Source organism: Pipistrellus kuhlii, unplaced genomic scaffold, assembly GCF_014108245.1.
Source record: "Pipistrellus kuhlii isolate mPipKuh1 unplaced genomic scaffold, mPipKuh1.p scaffold_m20_p_5, whole genome shotgun sequence".
Taxonomy (NCBI): Eukaryota; Metazoa; Chordata; class Mammalia; order Chiroptera; family Vespertilionidae; genus Pipistrellus; species Pipistrellus kuhlii.
In genome coordinates, this window is record NW_023425551.1 from 9,497,620 (window position 1) to 9,518,648 (window position 21,029).

Here is a 21,029-nt window from a genome sequence, read left to right on the forward strand (position 1 = left end):
TTTTGCACATAAAGAAATCAATGTACTTATAAAATGTTTTTTATGTTCTCCAAATTTCCACTGCCAAACACAAAATGATGGTAAATTATTATACTGAAAAGATAACTGCTTTGCTGAATAATTTTTAAGTAATTTTCATTATTTTGTCCTAAAATATTATATTTTCTCATTTCTTAGCTGATGTTCAGCTGACTTATTGATAAATTGTTAAAGCAAACAGCTGTCAACCTGTACAAATGCCTTATTTTCTCTCCTTATAGGTGCAAAATAAAGAGTTTCAGATCCAAAATGATTAGCTTTGGGGGTATAGTTCAGGGTAGAGCATTTGACTGAAAATTTCTATCTTTGCTTCTGACAATTTTTTTTAAGTGGGCACACCATTAATAGGATGTTTAAAAATAGAAATTTCCTGTGAAATTATAGAGAATATATTCCTTAAAAAACAAAACAAGAAACTAGTATTATTTTTCTTACCATTATTTGCTTACTTTTTCAAAATTCAGTTTAAAAAACTCAAAGCCCAAAGCTAAATAAAGTACAACCTGATACTATTTGTCTTCACAGGATTACTACGCAATAAATATTTGCTGAATTAATAAATGTAAACATTCACAGATGATCATAAAAATCAATCAAGCTTAATAACAAAGGTGACATTTTTAAGAGGAAGTATTAAATGGATTACCAGTTACTTCCTTATGATGTTAATTTTCACTCTGTACAGAAGGTGGTGCCAAAGACATATGTATCCACTGACTGGAATTCTTTCCCATTAAACAAAACAAAAATTCCTCCCTAGACAAAAAAAAAACAACTTCTTTTGTGTGTAGGCTTAAGTACCGGTAAGATTAATTGGGAATAGATGTGGGCTACCGATAGAGTTCAGATATTACTTAGGTTGAGGCAAACTTTGATTCTTAAGTCTCTCTCAAGGATGATAGAATGCTAAATAGATGGGAAAGAAGTTTCAGTTTCAAGGGATACTTTGGAGTTATAAAATAAATTGTCAGATCCCAGAAATATATCTACTGAAAAAGGATTCTAGCACATGTCAGTAATATGATGGGAAATCTTCACTGCTCTAAGGGAAATACGGCTAATCAACTGCTATGTTAAGAACCCATTTCTATCTGGTTTTACCAAAGTGGGTGGAGTATTTCTAAACCTGCATACTACTGAGGTCCCAATGACCTCTCTCCTTCCTCACTGCTATCATTAGAGAAATGGAAATCTGGTGCCTAGAAAGGCCTATACTGATGCTAATGAAAGGCACTCCAGAAGACAATGCAATCTTATTCCATCACAAAATAATTTTAGGCCCTCCCAGTCATGGATAATCCAGGTATTCCACATTGCCTTTGGTTTCCCCCAGAGGAATTGCAAACTTGTCAACTCGGCTCAGCTTGCTCTGACCTCAGTCAGCTGAGAATCCCACCTTCTTTGAGAGGCCGCATTAATCCTAGCTTCCTAATGTCCTTATCCTCCACCTCCAAGCCATTTCCTCCCCATTTATAGTCTGCATTCACTCGTGTTTCAAAGGAATAACTGTCATTTTTTCAAAGCTGAAACTCCTCACAGTGCCCAGTGGATATTTTCCTAACAGCAAGTCCACCTGTAGCCATTTTAAATGCCCTTCCCTTTTCCAGAGTCTACTTTGCCTCCTTTTTTTCTTCCCTCCCTCTCCTCCCCTCCCCCCCCCCCCCCCCCCCGTTGCATTAAATGAGAGAATCCACCTAGCTGTGCACTATGTTTCTTTTGTGTGTGTGTGTGTGTGTGTGTGTGTGTGTGTGTGTTTTTTTTTTTTTCTTTGCATACTGCTTCAGCCTCTCTCTTAGTAATTTCATCTGTACCTGGGTTTTCAAATATCAATTCTATGAGCATAATCCCAAATCTTATTACAATTTTAATCTAAACCCCACAGTCCTTTTTTACGTTGCCAGTCAGCTATCTTTACCTAGCTATGTCAGTTCTTCAGACCAAAAAATATTCCAAATTGAAATCGTTAAATCTCAGCCAATCAGTTCTTCCTCTGGACTTCCTTTTTGGTGTAGTAAGTAACTTTTTCCTAATCAAAACTCCAAGATCAGCTTCCACACCTCTCTCTCCTATCCTCCTCACTCAGTCTGCCATCAATTCTACCTTCCTCTCTTTTCTTACTCTAGTACCCTAGTTCTGTTTCTTTTTACTCAGTTCTCTACCATGTCTGTATAAGAAACATCCGAATCTATAGAGAATTTTAACAAGAGTTTAAGCCAGGCAGAGACCGGTTTGGCTCAATGGATAGAGCGTCGGCTTGGGGACTGAAAGGTCCCGGGTTCGATTCCGGTCAAGGGCATGTACCTTGGTTGCAGGCATATCCCCAGTGTGGGGTGTGCAAGAGGCAGCTGATCAATGACTCTCTCTCTCTCATCGATGTTTCTAACTATGTCCCTTCTTCTCTGTACAAAATCAATATGTTAAAAAAAAAAAGAGTTTAAGCCAAACTGATGACTTTTCCCCGGAGCAAGCTCTCAAATGCTATGGAGAATAAGAATTTATTTTTTAAAGTTTTCTTTATAGTTGTTTTATTTTTTTTTTAATTACAGTTTGCTTTCAATATTGTTTCATATTAGTTTCAGTTGTGTAGCATAGTGGTCAGACGATCATGTACTTCACAAAGTGCTTCCCCTAGTATTTCCAGTACCCACCTGACACCATAAATAGTATTGCAGCACAATTATTATTTTTCTTTTTTTATTACAATATTATTGACTATATTTCCTATGCTATAATTTACAACCCCATGACTATTTTGCAACTACTAAATTGTACTTCTTAATCCCTTTACCTTTTGACCCAGTTCCTTAATCGCCCTAACAGTTTTACAGTTTCTTTTATGAATTTGAAATTAAGGAAGAGACATAAGAAAGATTACATGGAGGTGGGAGATAGGAAGATGGGGGTTGGATTACAGGATAGTTAACGTGATTTTGCTCTTTTGAGAGTAATTATATCTCAGAAGGAGGAGTCTAATAGGGTGATTAGAAACAATGGACAGGGCTTAAGGAAAAGATAAACCTTTGACTAAAGCCATATGAGTGCCCAGTTAGAAATGTATGAATTAATACAGCATCCCTTTTTTGTCCACAGTCATTACAATATTCTCCTTAATAATCTCCAATCTATAGACCCCCCCAATATTTTTTAATATTTATGCTACTCATCAGAGTGAGAGTGATTCGCTAGAATTTGTGTGAGATAGGCACTTAAAGTCTTTAAAAATTAATCCATTCATCTCTTACAATTCCAGAAATTAATATTCAGAAACACAGGTAAAAATTCAAACATGCTGTTGGTTTTCAGGTTAGGAAATAGTTTTCACAGTTCTGAAATAGAGCCTACTCTGCACTGTGCCACTCCTCAATGCAGGCAGCAACATGAATACGAGTCCAAGGCTGGGCCAGGGTCACGATCAGGAAACCCTGCAGACGAGGCACTGTAAGCGACTGTCTCTCGTCCCCCTTGAGCAGTGCTGCCTGATTAGCAAACCAGGCCACACCCATTCCTTCTGCAGAGATAGGCTTGCCCATCGGAGATGACAAAGTTTGGGGGAGTCAGTGTGGATGGTAATAAAATGGCATTGACGCTACAGTGTGAGGTGTAATCGGAGTTACTACTCGGCCTTAGGAGAAGCTGCTAAGTGTCCATGAGAGAAATCTGTGCTGTTCATGTTCCAATAGGGAAGCAGTCACAGTAACTCTGTTTCTCTTGAGCATTATTGTTCACTGGGTCACATTTTGGTGCCATTTTCACAAAAGGAGAGAAAAAAAATCACTTGAACATCTTCATCTTTTACGAAAGATCATGGGGAAATCGTGTTAGAAATGAAAGCTAGCCAAAACCAGTTTGGCTCAGTGGATAGAGCATCGGTCTGCAGACTGAAGGGTCCCAGGTTCGATTCCGATCAAGGGCATGTACATTGGTTGTGGGCACATCCCCGGTGGAGGGTGTGCAGGAGGCAGCTGGTCGATGTTTCTCTCTCCTTGATGTTTCTAGCTCTCTATCATTCTTTCTTCCTCTCTGTAAAAAATCAATAAAATATATTTAAAAATAAAAAATAAAATAAAAAAGAAAGCTATGGTAAGGACATTGTACATGTTAGGAGAACTATGCAGTGAGTGGCTCATGCTATGACTTAGCTGAGGAGATGGATGGGTCAGGTGATATCCATGAGTCACTTAATTTGGTGTAAAGAAGTTCTTGGGTTTTATTTCCAATTTGTCGCACAAAGCAGCAGACTAAAAAGAAATCTTTAGATATCCAAGTCCTTTTATAGACCTAGCAAAACATAATTGGAAGTAAACACAATTTTTTATTTTATTTTGTAACCTGCTTTCCCCCCACCCCACAATTTTTTGCTTTAATGACCCTGTTATAAAATAGTCAATTGCAACTTTTTTCTTTCATGCAACTCATTCTGAATTCATATTTTAGGAATCCTTTTTAATAAAATAGATAATTTCAGTAATATTTGCACTTGAATAATTTTACAAAATAATTTTACAAACCAAGTAAATTATGTAAGTTTAAATGAAGCATGGAGTTCTTTTAAAAAATAAAAATAAAGGGAGAAGCAAGTTTTCTTATAACAAAAAGAATAAATCATATTTTCACGAATGTATTCTGAATCGAATGAAATAATTTTTACTTAGGACAAAACATTTGAACATAAACTATATAAATACAAGACCAAAACAATACTTAGGGGTTACTGAACTCCAAAGTCAGGTTACAATTTCTACTTCTTTTTTTCTTCCCTAACTTAAAGAAGAAAAAAAAAAAAAATCTTGAAAACAGTATAGTCAACACAGGAGAGAGCAAACTCACGTTTTAAAACTATAACATTCCAAAAGTTGTTCCATTCACCATTTTAGTGAAATTATATCTAGAGAGCGGTATCTCCCAGAAAATATTTGCCCTGCTCCTTTTCTCTGATTAGGCCTCATACTCTAGCATCAATGTTTGTACCAGCGAGAAAAGGATAAGGAATAGTCAGCCTGGGTGAATCTGCTTTCTTTCCAAGAATAACAGCCAGAGCTTTCCCTGCCCAAGCTGGGGAGCATCTCCGAAGCCTGTTTAAGGGGAGTTGTCTTAAGTCTGCGCTTGGCTGTGGTGTCTGGGGTATCCTCAGCGGGGCTGCCCTCTCTAAGAAAGAGGCCACGTGACTCAGGACACCCCAACACCGGGTGCTGACCAGGAAGAGACATGGGAACGGTGGAAAGGGGCTAACAATGATCTGCTCAGCTCCAGCAGGCTCTAGAGGAGAGGGTCTCAAGGTTTGATGGCTCTGAGACCCACTGAATGCCAACTTATCACATCCTTATTCCATCAACACTACCCTGACCTTTCACTCCAAAGCAGACTTCGTGTCCAGTGCATTGGCATGAGTGGGACCGAGATACAAACGTTCAGTTCCCTGGAGATCCGACGGAGGTATAGCAGGTCAAAATGTATAAAGTTATCAACATAAGGAAAGAGTAAAAAAAAGAAAAAATCACCGCAGTGCAGGGGCTGGAAGATGGCTCTAGGGTGGGAACACCACCACCTGGGTCCATTTCCGCTCCCCTTTCTCTCTCCCACTCCCTGCATTTCCTTTGTTAATTGCCCCTAGTTAGAATGAAAAGGACTTAGGTCATCACATAACTCACACCTACCTTTAACATCACAACACACCTTGGCCAGTGTGAAACAAATCTGTACTGCTATACTCTTTTCCTTCATATATATATATAATTTTTTTAACTTTAGAAAAGTTTGTAGTATTATAAAATATACAACTTTTTATCATCCCTGGACCGTTGGTAGAACAAGCACTAACTAAAGCCAGTCATGGTTATCTGGGAAGAGCAGCAACAAGTAGCAGCACTCACGTCGCTCACGCCTTCATACCTCTCATCAGCAAGTTTAAAAACTACAACTTCATCATCTGCACCTCGCAGCTCCTCCTCGCCTCTGCTCCCCCTCCATCCCCCCCCCCCCGCTCCTCCCCGCCTTTCCTCTTCCCCGCCCCTCCCCTCTGGCCCCTCCTCCTGGGTTGAGTCAGTGGCTTGAAACTTTTAAAAACTCTGTGCTCCGAGTTAGAAAAAAGTCTTTTACGAGGTACGAGCGCTTTTCTTTCATGAGGGGGAAGGAGTGAGGGAAGGACCGAACAGCAGCAGGCAGGTCTGGGCGCCTGGACTTGCCTTTTCCCCTTCGCCCTCTGAGGAGTTCAATCCGTTGGCGCTCCTGCTTCACTTCTTTTAAGAGAAAGAGTAAGTTTTTCTTTTTTTCTTCTTTTCATTTTCTACCCACCCGGTTCTTTTTCTACAAGTAAAACTTCTCTCTAGTGTTTTAAGTGCCTTCTGACAATGTACCTTGGCCATGATGCTGTAATGGCAAGGATGAGCTTGAAAGTGTTTCTGGAGTTTGAAAAAGTTTAAAAGGGACGCTGGGTGTTTATATTTTGGAGGGGCTGGTAAAGAAAAGGTCTTTATTAACAATGCAACAGGTAAAATGAGGTTCAGATCTTTCTGATGAGAAGGAAGTCCCGCTTTCCTGGGTCACGGGGGGTCCTCGTTTTAGAAGATAACTTTTACTTTCTCGGGAATCTGGCTTGCTTTGTAGCTGGGGTGGAGGTGGGGGGATTAGCCGGGGGCCTGGGGAGGGCGTTTGACTGACAATGTCCCCGGAATCAAAGTGCAAGTGGGCTCTGCAGCGCTCGCTGTAGATCCCACAGCCTTGTTCATATGGAGATCTGAGTGCCGGGCTATGATGGGCTTGCAAAGTGAGCTGCCTCCCAAAGGGCTTTGTTTAGGACCTTGCGGCTCCTGGACTTTCCACGTGGTCCCTTCCTCGAGTTTTCCCCCGGTAAACAAAAAGGTAGGGGAGCCCGCGTTGGAAATATTGAGGTTTTTAAAGCCACGGTGACTCTGTGTTCCCAGCCACCGCGGGAAAACCTGGAGACCCTCAGGAGGGCCACTTTGTGCCCAGCCCGGTTGGGCACATTCAGGAGATGAGGTCCCTGCATGGGTGGGGGGCGCGGGAGGGCAGCGGGACAGATGATCAGAAAAGACTGTGCGTGTCCCAGGGTGCTCCTCCACCCCCGGCTCCTGACACCAGAGCTCCTGGAAAGAATAGGGATCGAACTTTCTAAAGCGGCGCCTTCGGGGGAGCTGGTTTCCACCCCCGCCCGCCGCCCCGCGGACCTGCGGCCGGCGGACCTCGGGGTCCGGGCCCCTGAGGATGCGAGCTGCCGGCGGGCGCGGGTGGAGGTGCCGGTTTGTCCCTCAAAGGGGGTCCAGTCTCTATTTAAATGCTCTGGTGGGCAGCGCGCTCGCTGGGGGTTTTGTCCAAACGCCAACTGCACACGAGCCCCGACGGTTCGGGGTGGCCTCGCACACAAGTTGGAACCACTTGCACCGCGATCGCTGCAAAGCAGCAGAAACGAAAGCCTCGGGAGCGGAGGCCGGAGGGAGGCCGGGGCGCCCCGCAGCCCCGGGACCGGGAGAGGATGGGCGAGCCGGCGCCCCCGCAGCCTTCCTGACACGTCAAACCCGGCGCGGGTCCGAGTTCCGCGCCGGAGAGGAAGCGGGGGGTGGAAGATCGCGGGGGGGGGGGGTGTTCCGGGATGGAACTGCGGGCCGAGTCGCAAAGGAAGAGCAAGTGATCCGTGTAATGAGGCGAAGCCGTCGCCTCTGCCCCCCACCCGCCGCGGGTCTGGGCTTTTGTTCCTCCTCCGGTGAATTCCGCCGCGGGTTAATCGGGAAATCTGAGCACCTGGGAGGGACCGCGCTGCAGCGGCACTTGTAGCTCCTGGAAGTCCTCGAAGCTTCCCAGGAATGTCGGGTCGGGCAGGGCGCGGGCGGGGGGGGGAAGAGATAATGGAATTAGGTAAGAGCTCGTGACGTGTCCCGACGCCGATCGGTACCGGATTCGGGAACCCGAACCCGGAGTTCTTCCGAGCAGCGCAGCGCCCACCCCGGGCTCCTGGTGGGCCAGCCGAGCGTGTACCGAGCGTCGCCTCTGACCCGGGGATCCCTCCGCCAGCCTCCTCCACACGCTGAGGCCACCGGGCTTCCCCGCAGTCAGAAGGGGTGGGAAGAGCGAGCTGCACGCCTGGCCACCCGGACATGGCTTTATTTGGAGGTGGGTTTTCATTTCTCTGGCTTCCCAAGCCAGGTTAGTCAGCAGACGGTGCTCAATTTCACCTTCTGGGAAAGCGGGCACACTTGAACTCCATCAAAAGTGGCCCCCTAGCAATTTAAAAAACTATATATATTAAAGATTAGGCTATATATATATATATATAGCCTAATCTTTACTTTTGTATAAGGACTAGTGAAGATCAAAGCCTGTCCCCGTGCGAAGATGTCATTAAAGTAACTCCATCCCCAAGGAAAGAAGCCGGGAAGATAGGAGACACGCCAGGGCAGAGGGGTGAATTCCCCGGGTAGGCCTACGTGAGGTGAGGGGAAATGACACCCCAGGCAGGAAGGAGCTTCTGTCCGGGCAGTGTGTGAATCCTGCGCTCCTGGAGCATGTTCTGTCCTGTACCACGGAAGCCTGTTCCCCCAACATGAGATGCTCTGGTTCCCAAAGTCGGGTGATTTGTCACCTGGCCTTTGCCTGGAAAAGGCAGCGGTGGTGTTTTGCTCTGGCTTTCCTCCTGGGTAAACACTCCACGTTCTCCGAGTGCCTCCCGAGGCCGATCAGCTCCGACCTGCACACACTCGGCCCCTTGCCCTTCACCATGTGGTGTCTGTGTCTACATTGCTGGCTCTCAGCTGGGGAACCGGGTTCCAGAGATACTCAGCAGCAAGCACCCGAAAGGGTGTGTTTTCAGATACGGACTGTTGCCTTGTTACTGAAATGTTTCCAATTCCTGCAGAGGGAAGGATGGGAAACTCAGGATAACAGTGCATTCCTCCTTTTCACTTGTAGTATCCAGGGGTGTCCCTAGGTGTGAGCCTCAGAGACTTTCTGTGTTACATGTGTCATGGGGGCCGGGGGGAATAATAGGAAAGGACCAGTGATTAATACCTTCTACTCCACCTTTCCTGTTCCGACTTCCCCTCAAGATTCTCAGCTGTTCGAATAGATTGCTGAAGCTTGTCCACGCTTACCAATTCAGCTCTGGAAGGAACAGCAGTTATCTTGTGTTATGATGTCAATATTCAATATAGATAAGTCTCGTTAAAAACAATTCTCTGTAGTTTCTTCTCCATGGGAGGTTAAGCTAAATGAATTTAGCTTTAAAAAGTACCATACTCTATATTGGAATTTCTCTACCTTTCATATATATATTATTTATCTTTTACAGAGAGGAAGAGAGAGGGATAGAGAGTTAGAAACATCAATGAGAGAATCATAGATCAGCTGCCTCTTGCACACCCCCTACTGTGGATGTGCCTGCAACCAAGATACATGCCCTTGACTGGAATCGAACCCCTTGACTGGAATCGAACCCGGGACCTTTCAGTCCAAAGGCTGACGCTCTATCCACTGAGCCAAACCAGTCTTGGCTCTCTACCTTTCTTATGTAATTTCTAAAAGATATGTGTTTTATGGAGTGCTTAAGTATCTACAGTAATATAAAAATAGTGTTCTTCTTACCAACTTCTGTGGGCCAGATACATTATTTAAGAAATGGCATTTTTTTTGGTGTGATTTGAGGGGAGATGTCATCAAATAGAAACACAAGGGCCCTAGCCGGTTTTGCTCAGTGGATAGAGCATTGGCCTGTGGACTGAAGGGTCTTGGGTTCAATGCTGATCAAGGGTACATGCCCCTGTTTCAGGCTCGATCCCCAGTAGGGGGTGTGCAAGAGGCAGCCGATCAATGATTCTCTCTCATCATTGATGTTTCTATCGCTCCTTCTCCCTTTCTGAAATCAATAGAAATATTTTTTTTTTTTTAAAGAAGAAACACAAGGAAGGTGGGTACTCTTCATGGCCTTTCTCCATATCAATTGATAAAGAGCAAATTCTCAAAGGGATTGCTAAAATAGCAATATTAAACTCCCTACAAGAGCATCTTGAAAACTAGTTCATCTTGATTGCCATAAGGAAAATGTTTATCATTTCTTTGTTATTTGTTAAAGAAAAGATGCTACATTAGAAAACAAATGAGCTGTATTTACATCTTAAGATCTGTTAAAGAGTAATAGCTTAACTCTACTGAATACTTAAGCGCTTCATGTGCATGAGGTATCTCATTCATTGTTCATTGAAGAAAATAGATGGGTCATAATACACTGTAAGGGTCTTAGTGGGGTATGTTTAAATGAAGACAAAATAATCATTTAAAAAAATTTGGAGGTGGGGGGGCATCAAGGGCTGAGAAAAGTGTCTTTTTTTAAGTCTGATACTATAATAGAAGAACATGGCCTTTCACCTGTCCAGCACCCCTGAAGCGGGAGAGAAACTTGTGTTAATGGGGAGCGGGGTGATAGCTGTTGCAGGGGGTTGAATTGTCCCCGTCTGACCGCCATCACCCACCCTTTGGATGGAGTTCCTCACCCCGTCACCCCCATCTCCTGGTTCTGTGGAGGCCCATGTAGGTACACTCTGTGGTGAAGAGGGATGAGAGCCACAAAAAATTATATGCAGTTCAAAGCCATGCACAAATACCCGCGGAAATGTTACAAAGAAAATGTAAGAAGCATCAGGGAGCCAGAGGCAGGATTTGTAATTGAATGAAAGTTTACTACCACATGGAATTTGATACACTACAAAGGTAGGTTGGCTGTCCAGATAGAAGGAAGCAAAGGTTGTGTATCTTCAGATAAACGGGATATTTTCCACGGCACCTCATGCATCAGACAGCCTCCTGCATAGACTGAGACTCTGTAGTGAGGAGGGTGGACATCAGGTCTTGCTCTTCGGACTCCAACCTTCACCCAAGATTTGTCATCTTGAAATCAACACAAGTGTAAACAGGCTGCTGCTTCTTGCAGTTGCATTCTCAGTGACAATAAAATCATGTGGGACAACCAGACTCAGAATACTACGGAAGTGGGGGACAACAGCATGGTTTTGTTGTTATTTTTAGATCTTAACTTGTAACAGCCAACAGAAACTGAATAAACATCTGGGATACACGTTGCAGTTCTGCAGGCGTCCCAGGTCACAGGGCCTGGCTCAGTCCTAGGGCTTGCTCACAAGCATTGGAAACATGTTATTTCAACAGACAGTTCTGTTTCAGCGATTGGCATTTGGAAATTTAAGCGTCTGCCTAAAATGAGATGCTTACAATACTTTTCTTTCTTTTTTTTTTCCTGCAAGTTCCCTTTATGGAACTTCAGAAGTTTGGGACACGTACAATTAAGAAAATCCCAAGGATAGAATATAAAATAGAAAACAAACAAACCTGGTGAGACCTGTTTTTTGGGGGTTAGGGTGGTGTTTTTTGTTGTTGTTTGTTTTTTGGATACAGGCCCCATTTAATTCATTCAATAGGTATTTATTTATCTATCACTCTCATTCTTTTAAGCACTGGATATATTAGATGAAACAAACTCCCTCATAAAGCTCATATTGTAGTTGAGAAAAACAGTGAGACCTTGTGACGGAGGGAGACAAACAAGGAACGGGTAAATACCTAATATGTCAAATAGAGCTAAAGGCTGGTAAGAAAAAAAGCCAGGCCAGAGGAATGGGAAGTGACAGGGCTGGATTGATGGCTGCTGAGGTGTAACCAGAGCCGAGACCTCAATCAGGGGTGTGAGCCAGGCAGATGGGGCAGGGCTGATGGAGGCAGATCGCTCCACTGTTTATTTTTTCAGGATTGACTGTCTGAGGAGAGCAGGTTGGCAAGTTGACCAGGCGAAGAGCAGGATGGTGGGGACAGTCCTGGTCCGGGTTTTGGTGGGGAAGATAAATCTGTAGTATTTGCTGATGGGTTGAAAGTGGGTAATGGTGATTATGTGTGGGTATGAATATGACCAGATGGACATCTGGTTGCTGTAACTGTAGAGGGATGGTCAAAACTGAGCCCACTCAGACATTTACTGCAAAGGATAGCGGTTCTTACAAATGTTACAGATGCTGGGAGGGTTTGCATTTTATTTTAGCTTTGGGACTTGAAATTTTTTGGTTTGGGGTGCATTAAAAACACACACATGAAATCCATTAAATGATTTTGCCAGGCTAGTCCATAGACATTTCCTTATGCATTTTTAGATTTCGTGGTTTTATTCTTTCAAATATTCATGGCCTTCATCTCCCTAAGTGTTTATTTTCGGTCATAAAAAGGTGATACAGGTATCAAGTCTCCCTTTAGTTTTCAGCTATCCTACTCACCTTTCTTTTAGTCCCCACTCTCAATTCACTACAGTTGTCTCTTCGGAAAATCTTTAAAATTGAAAGCAAACTATTTTCTAATTCTAATAATTATTGGGACATTAGTGAGATGAAGTGACTTGACTGCAGCCTTGGCACAGAGATTTGTTCTTAAGGTTCCGGCAGATGAGATAGTCGAAAGTAATTTAAATTGAAGCTTTAATTTCATTTTTTTAAAAATATATTTTATTGATTTTGTACAGAGAGGAAGAGAGAGGGATAGAGAGTTAGAAACATCGATGAGAGAGAGTCATCGATCAGCTGCCTCTTGCACACCCCCCACCGGGTATATGCCCTCAACCAAGGTACATTCCCTTGACCGGAATCGAACCCGGGTCCCTTTAGTCCCCAAGCCGAGGCTCTATCCATTGAGCCAAACCGGTTTCGGCTAATTTCATTTTTAATAAAGTGTTTCAGTCCTCCTGCTCTTGGGGAGCAGATGTCGGTGGCGACACTGATGTGGCGGTAAAGGGCGCACAAGCTAAGTTCCCAGGTGTCCACAGAGCCCCTCCCTGCTCCTCGTGCTGTGCTCCTACCCCACCCCCCAACCTTTTCAGACACTACCCCTCCGCTCTCCTGGGTGTTTTGAACCATTATTTGTTTCCTAGCCTCAAACCTTACTTCAGAATCACCTAGTGTGCTTATTTTTTTTATTTTGATTTTTTTTTTTAAAGAAAAGAAACAAAAGCCCAGCCTGTGTGGCTCAGTGCTTGAGCATCAACCTACGTATGAAACAGGATGTCATGGTTCGATTCCCTGTCGGGGCACATGCCCGGATTGCAGGCTCAATCCCCAGTGTGGGGCGTGCAGGAGGCAGGCAATTAATGATTCTCTCTCACCGTTGATGTTTCTATCTCTCTCTCTCCCTTCATCTCTGAAATCAATAAAATACATATTTTAAAGAAGAAACGAAACAAAAAACCGATAGCCTAGTCCCTCACACCTCCCCAAAATCAGATTCATTCAGACTAGTGAGCGGCAGGAATATGTGCTTTTAACAAATGCTGCCAAGGAGTTGTAATGTAGCACAAAAAGCACCCTGAAAAGGGACCAGAGGGTCCTTGGGCAGTTCGCACCCGGGTGCCTGTGACGTTGGGCCTGTAGTCTAGATTACGTAAGGAATGTGCTCTGATGGTATGAAGAAAGCACAAGAAGAGGAACGCTGGTCCCGCTGCCGGCGAGCACTGACTCCTCCCAATGAGAACTTTGCACAACTCCTTAACCTAGACCTTCATCCACATGAGAAGTTCCAACTTTGGAACCTGGAGGTGAAGGCGGAAACACACACCATATTTGTTTAGCTGCTGAGGTGTTCCCACTTGTAAGACAAGATATATACCTGTATCTTGGTGAATATGAATGAGGCACATAGTCTATAAATCAATGCCAGGGATTCTATACACGTACTTATGCCCTCGTAAAAGCACATTAATTTTTCAACTAAAACTCGAAAGAAATGAAAATAGGAATGGGGGGGGGGGCAACCTTTGACAGAACTTTTGATTCACAACGAAGTGAGCAACTACCAAATAGGGTTCCTACTATTTTTGTTACCTCTCCTTCACAATCACTAACGTGAGCCATCACATTAAACACAATCTGATGATCTCTGCGATAGAGGTAATGACAGGTATCTACGTGTTACAGGATACGAGGTGTCCGATGGGATAATTCCTCTGTTTCAGATGAAAGGGTATAACTCGTTAATGCAAATGAAAACTTGCGTGGGTGCTTAAAGGAAAGACAACTTGGCAATTAAGTTGTTGGTGTATTAATGAAAGATTACACCCCCCACCCCCCAGAGATTTGCCCAATGACCTAATTCACGTACTGTGGGAGGATGGGGTGTTTCTGTGGCATCTCAAAATCACAAATAAAGTGGAGTTTTATTTTGAATAGACTGTAAAACAATGTAATAGTTTATTGCCACAGCATCTATACAGTCCTATTTTACTTTGCATAATAATCACACACTGACCGAAAGGACAACTTCTCGACGCGCCTGGTCACATTTCTAAATTTGTTACGCTTGTCGTGAATTTTGTGTAAATGTGATATGTATGCAAACCGTTTACCACTTTACACTTGTTTCTGCAGTTCCCCACTCCCGCCCCTCGCCACAATCAGGATATCTGAGCAAAAGCAGATGACAGTGGCAAAATGCTGTAATTCTCTACCAACAGAATTAGGGCCAATTTACACATCATCACATGGAAACTGTCTACTGATAGAGCTCCAAAAATTCTGTTGTTTGTTTGACCCTCTTGGGCTGGTCTTCCTCATTCTCCGGGTAGTACTTTCTGCTACACTGGAGGTTATTTTTTTTTTCCTTTTCCGTCCTCTCACCTTGCGACTGTTCAGCAAAGCTCAATTACCCTCTCACACTTCAAGCCTTCCCGTGGTGATTTAACCCTCTTTGTCAGCCCTACGGTCCCTTGTTCTTATTGGACTGCTCTTTTCTCACGTCAGTGTCACTGCCCTGCTTGTGACCACGGCATCTAAAATGGTCCTTCCTAAAAAAGTAAAAGGGACCACCGGGAGAGCGTTATTGCTGTGACCTGCCCAGCCGCCTCCCACGCTTACCCAGCATTCTTTGGCACCAGCTCCGGGCTGTCGAGGCTGTACTCGGAGATCCCCATCACCTGGTAACTTAGATAGCTGGTGCTTAGTTTCACTTTATGGACCAGCCCTCTCTTCCGCTTCATTCAGGGAATTGCAGGAAAGATTTCCATTTCATTTTTTTTTTTTTTTTTTCTGACTCGCTAGCCAGGAAGTGCAAACATTAACAGGAAGATGATGTTGCATGGTGGGGAAGAAGACTCCCTGCCTGGCTTTCCTTTACTTCTTTCAAGGAGGAACGGCTCATAGTTCAATACCAGATGAGAAAACCCTTTATATTCAAAGCATAATTCTAAGAAGCCTGTATAATCCTGCTTTTAGTTACACTATTTAGAATTTATTACCGAGCTCCTGGAAAAGCCTTTGCTTCACTTGTTTTTAATTATTAAATAATCTCTGACTACTTCATCCTTTTCTAAATCCTCCCATTACTACGCTCTGCCGAAAATTAGACTGTATTCTCTATGCCTGCCACATGTGATGTTACTTATTCCTTCCCAACTTTTGGCCCTCACCAAGACTGTGTATATATCAAAGCATGGAAACATTTCTAGCCGTAAGCCAGCTTTGCTATAATTTTGTAACCAGTGTGATGCATTGGAAAGCCTTGGACATGGGATCATAACTCTTTTTCTGACTCTACTGATAGCTAAATATTTCCTGTACCCTTAAGACCTCAATATTTCATCAGTTGAATGAGTTATTGGTAATTAGACATATAAAGTGAAATAAACAACTTTTGGGATATCTGCAATATCTACAGACTTGGGCATTTTTCTCATCAATAATGGGGAAACTCTAGGTTTAGAGACCTAAAACCCAGTAAGGAAACTTGAAGTAAGTATAGAGCAATAAAAAATAAAAATAAAAAAGATTGTTTTTGCTAGAGGTAAACTTGAAAGTGGTCTCTTATTTTCCAGGGTACAATTACAAAGGAGGCAGATTGAACTTCTGCTTGAAATGTAATGGGCATTTAGTTTTTGTTTTTGAAAGTAGGATCCTGCATATAATGACACATTGTGTCAAAAATGGTGCTTTTCAGTATAACATATTTTATTTGGGCAGAAGAAAGATTCTGAACCACATAAGTCACTGCTTAGGATGAAACAGAAATATAAATGACCATATTATACAGAATGCACAGTTTGCACTTGAAACACTAAAAAGAAATGTTTCAGAATACAATTAGGAATAAAGTGCTATATAACAAGATTGAGGTTTGGAAATGGGTTACATTTATGAGTATCTCCATGTGTATGTGTGTTCATGGGTGTCCTCACCTCAATTCTTCAATTCTAGGCCATATATATATATATATATATATATATATATATATATATATACACACACACACACACACACACACATATATATATATATGTATATATATATTTATATATATGTATATATACTTCAGAGAGGAAAGAAGAGGGAAAGAGAGATAGAAACATCAATGATGAAAGAGAATTATTGATGGGCTGTCTCCTACAGGCCCACACTGGGATGGAGCTCACAACCCGGGCATATGCCCTGACCCGGAATCTAACCGTGACCTCCTGCTTCATAGGTCAATGCTCAATCACTGAGCCACACCAGCTAAGTGGATACCAGGCTATTTGAATAACATTCATCAGCATTTCGCTTAGTCAGGCATTCAGATACAGACCTCCCAGGCCAGAACAGACAGCTGGCTCCTGAAGTCACGTGCAGAGGCAGTGGTTGAGTAAGAACAACTCCTACGGCTTCCCAGGTTAAGATTGCTGTTTAATTGGCACATAGACTCTGTTTCTTCTGTGTCTTCCTGCATCAAGAAAATAACACCTTGCTGAAACCGGTTAAAGCCTGCGGACTGAAAGGTCCCAGGTTCCATGCTGGTCAAGGGCATGTATCTTGGTTGCGGGCACATCCCCAGTAGGGGGTGTGCAAGAGGCAGCTGATCAATGATTCTCTCTCACTGATGTTTCTAATTCTATCCCTTTCTCCTCCTCTCTGTAAAATAAAAAAATAAATCAATAAAATATATATATTTTTAAAAAGAAATCTATTAAAAAAAAAAAGAAAGAAAAGAAAATAACACCTTTTTACAGGGATGGGGGCAGTGGCGAGGGGGATGGGGCAGGACGAGTTTACTTCTGGTGGGTTTTCTTTCTGCAAGATCGCTAGAAAGCTCTGAGACCCTTTGCAAGGCTTTTGCTGAAAGAAACTGTATCACACCAATCATTTGCCATCTGTGATCATCCCGTTGTCTTTTCGTTTCCTTTCAGGGGGCGCCCGGGCAACATGGGTGACTGGAGCGCCTTGGGCAAACTCCTGGACAAGGTGCAGGCCTACTCCACGGCGGGCGGGAAGGTCTGGCTGTCCGTGCTCTTCATCTTCCGGATCCTGCTGCTGGGCACGGCGGTGGAGTCGGCCTGGGGGGACGAGCAGTCGGCCTTCCGCTGCAACACGCAGCAGCCGGGCTGCGAGAACGTCTGCTACGACAAGTCCTTCCCCATCTCCCACGTGCGCTTCTGGGTCCTGCAGATCATCTTCGTGTCGGTGCCCACGCTGCTGTACCTGGCCCACGTGTTCTACGTGATGCGCAAGGAGGAGAAGCTGAACAAGCGGGAGGAGGAGCTCAAGGTGGCCCAGACGGACGGCATGAACGTGGAGATGCACCTGAAGCAGATCGAGATCAAGAAGTTCAAGTACGGCATCGAGGAGCACGGCAAGGTGAAGATGCGGGGCGGCCTGCTGCGCACCTACATCATCAGCATCCTCTTCAAGTCCGTCTTCGAGGTGGCCTTCCTGCTCATCCAGTGGTACATCTACGGCTTCACCCTGAGCGCCGTCTACACCTGCAAGAGGGCGCCCTGCCCGCACCAGGTGGACTGCTTCCTCTCGCGCCCCACCGAGAAGACCATCTTCATCATCTTCATGCTGGTGGTGTCCCTGGTGTCCCTGGCCCTGAACATCATCGAGCTCTTCTACGTCTTCTTCAAGGGCGTCAAGGACCGGGTGAAGGGCAAGAGCGACCCTTACCACGCCAACACCGGCCCCCTGAGCCCCTCCAAGGAGTGCGGCTCTCCCAAATACACCTATTTCAACGGCTGCTCCTCGCCCACCGCCCCCCTCTCGCCCATGTCTCCCCCCGGGTACAAGCTGGTGACGGGGGACAGGAACAACTCCTCCTGCCGCAACTACAACAAGCAAGCGAGCGAGCAGAACTGGGCCAACTACAGCGCAGAGCAGAACCGGATGGGCCAGGCGGGCAGCACCATCTCCAACTCGCACGCCCAGCCCTTTGACTTCCCCGACGACAACCAGAATTCTAAAAAGCTGGCCGCCGGGCACGAACTCCAGCCCCTGGCCATCGTGGACCAGCGGCCCGCCAGCCGGGCCAGCAGCCGGGCCAGCAGCCGGCCTCGGCCCGATGACCTAGAGATCTAGATTTCTGGGCTCGTGAGCATCCAGCGTCCACGGAGTCCGTGGAGAAGACAAAGGTGCTGTAGGAGGTGCACCTTTAGGTGTTCAGTTTTGTTCCAGTGAAGGTGGTACTCAACAGCCTTCGGCAGGAGGCTTAGGAAACACAAAGATGCTAGGATACCTGGGTTCATTGGGGGTGCTTGGGTGGCGGGGCGGGGGTGAGGGAGGTACATGTTGGTATTTAATGTAGTTGATTCAGAGGACTTCAGTTCTAATAAAAAAAAAAAAAAGTTGCATTAGGTGATACATAGGTAAGGGCTTTTTCTCTTCTCCCATCCCTCCCCTAAGGATAGTTCTGTGTATGTGAAAGAGTGGGTGATATTTTGGCTAAAAACATTTTGTTTTACCAAGAAACGGAAATAACTGTGTTCCAGGAAGAAAAAAAAATACTTTCTGAACATCTTATTTCTTCTTTTTTTTTTAACAAGAAAAAGACAGAGGGTTGTCCTTGTATCCCTGCTAAAACATTCCATTGTTAAAATTTGCACTTTGGAGGTAAGCTTTCTAGGCCTGACCCTGCAGGTGTCAGTGGATTTGCATTACTGTGTTTTATTGGTATTCGTTAAGTTCAGACAAGGCCCACGGGAAAAGACTTCCCATGCATTTGCAAATCTCAGCCAAGTTCTGTGTACATTTTTCCTTAACATCCACTCACGTCGTATCGCCATCACTTTTTCATCATTCCTCAACTACTATTCACATTCATTTAATGACTTCTGTAGACATTTTTTAAAGACGGTATGTCACGTAACATTTTTTGAGTTGAGTCAGGGAAGCAAGCCATGCTCAATATTTAACAATCACTTGTATGTGTATGTGTGTGAAAGGGTGTGTTTTATTTGTCATGTATTGGTACAAACAGATACAGAATAAACTCATAAACAGAATTGAAAATAATGTACCCACAGTGTTCAGATTTGAACTTTTTCTCATGGATTTTGTGATGTGGGCCAATAATGGTGTTTACATTATAATTCCTGCTGTGCAAGTAAAGCACACTTTTTTCCTAAAATGTTTTTTTCCCTGTGTATCCTATTGTGGATACTTGGTTTTGTTAACTATGATTCTTTTTTTTTTTCTTTTCCTTTTTTGGTTTTGTTTTTTAGAATATAGCAATAATGCTATTGCTGAAAGAATGATTTTTTTTCTGAAATGTAATCATTGATGCTTGAATGATAGAATTTTAGTACTGTAAACAGGCTTTAGTGATTAATGTGAGAGACTTAGAAGAAATGCTTAGAATGGACTATTAAATGTGCCTAAATGAATTTTGCAGTAACTGGCATTTTGGGTTTTGTCCTACTTTAATGCACATTGGTTCAGAACTTGTATTCTGTTAATGAGTTTGACAGTCTTTTGGAGTGACCGGCAACTTCGATGTTTGCACTAAGATTTTATTTGGTATGCAAGAGAGATTGAAGGCAATTCAGTAGTACACCTGTGACTAATTTATTTGAAACATATGTTAAATCTTCCAGTTTCTTCAGATGCCTTTTTGAAACTCATCACAGATGATTAGTGAAAACACAGCGTATCATACCTTTCTTCTTGCATGCCATCTACATAAAATTGTTTTGTACAATGAGAAATACTAATTTGTTTGACATTCCATGTTAAACTACTGTGGAGTTCAACTTCATTGCATGTAACGTAGGCCTAGTCCATCGGATCATGTGTTCTGGAGAGTGTTCTTTATTCAATAAAGTTTTAATTTAGTGTAATAATGGCCTCTACATCCTGTGTGATTTCTAAAACTGATTGCATCTATTCATAATCATCAAAGACATTTCCATTGGTTATGAGAATTTGGGCATATAAGGATCGTAAGATTCAGAAGTTTTTGAAAGGACAATACTTATCATTTGCTGGGTTTATTAATAATGCATCAGTGTTCAACAGAAAAAAGTATAGAAGTTAAATTTGGAATATGTCCAAGTGATGAGATTGCTGTGTCAAAAAAAATGAAATATATCTATGATTTTATTATTTCAACATACAGAACAGATTTTGAAAAATCTTTTTTTTTTTAATTTATCTTTATTGTTGAAAATATTGCTGATGTCCTATTTATTTGTTATCCCATTGACCAGCTCTGACCTTCCCAGGCCTTCACCACTCTATTGTCTGTCCATGGGCTATGCATGTAAGTTCCCTGGTCCCCACCTGCCCCCTAATCCCCACCTTTCCTCTAAAAATTCATCAGATTCATCAGTCTGTTTCTTTTTTTTTTTTTTTTAAGGGTTATGCTATTCTTTTTTTCTTTTCTTTTTTTTAATATATTTTATTGATTTTTTACAGAGAGGAAGGGAGAGAGATAGAGAGCCAGAAATGTCGATGAGAGAGAAACACCGACCAGCCGCCTCCTGCACACCCCCTACCGGGGATGTGCCCGCAACCAACATACATACCCCCGACCGAAATCGAACCTGTGACCTTTCAGTCCGCAGACTGATGCTCTACCACTGAGCCAAACCGGTTTCGGCCATCAGTCTGTTTCATGCTTCTGTATCTCTGGATCTATCTTGTTACCAGTTTATTGTGTTCATTAGATTACACATATGAGTGAGATCATGTGATACTTATCTCTGA

The 21,029-nt window shown here is 43.5% G+C and overlaps 1 protein-coding gene across 2 annotated transcripts; it reads left to right on the forward strand.

The window, feature by feature from the left end:
- The first annotated feature begins 6,131 nt into the window (after positions 1-6,131).
- GJA1 (gap junction protein alpha 1) lies at positions 6,132-20,161 on the forward strand. 2 transcript variants are annotated; one of them, XM_036413825.2, is made up of 3 exons: positions 6,132-6,290; positions 15,428-15,531; positions 17,240-20,161. In XM_036413825.2, the coding sequence occupies exon 3, from the start codon at positions 17,256-17,258 to the stop codon at positions 18,402-18,404; it is 1,149 nt and encodes a 382-aa protein (XP_036269718.1). In that variant the 5' UTR covers positions 6,132-6,290; positions 15,428-15,531; positions 17,240-17,255; the 3' UTR covers positions 18,405-20,161. The 2 variants fall into 2 exon arrangements, with proteins under 2 accessions (XP_036269718.1, XP_036269717.1); XM_036413824.2 differs by lacking the exon at positions 15,428-15,531.
- The last annotated feature ends 868 nt before the right edge of the window (positions 20,162-21,029 follow it).

What these genes read in the sequence shown, in the direction of transcription:
- GJA1 (XM_036413825.2), top strand. Translation starts at nt 17,256, where the DNA reads ATGGGTGACTGGAGCGCCTTGGGCAAACTCCTGGACAAGGTGCAGGCC.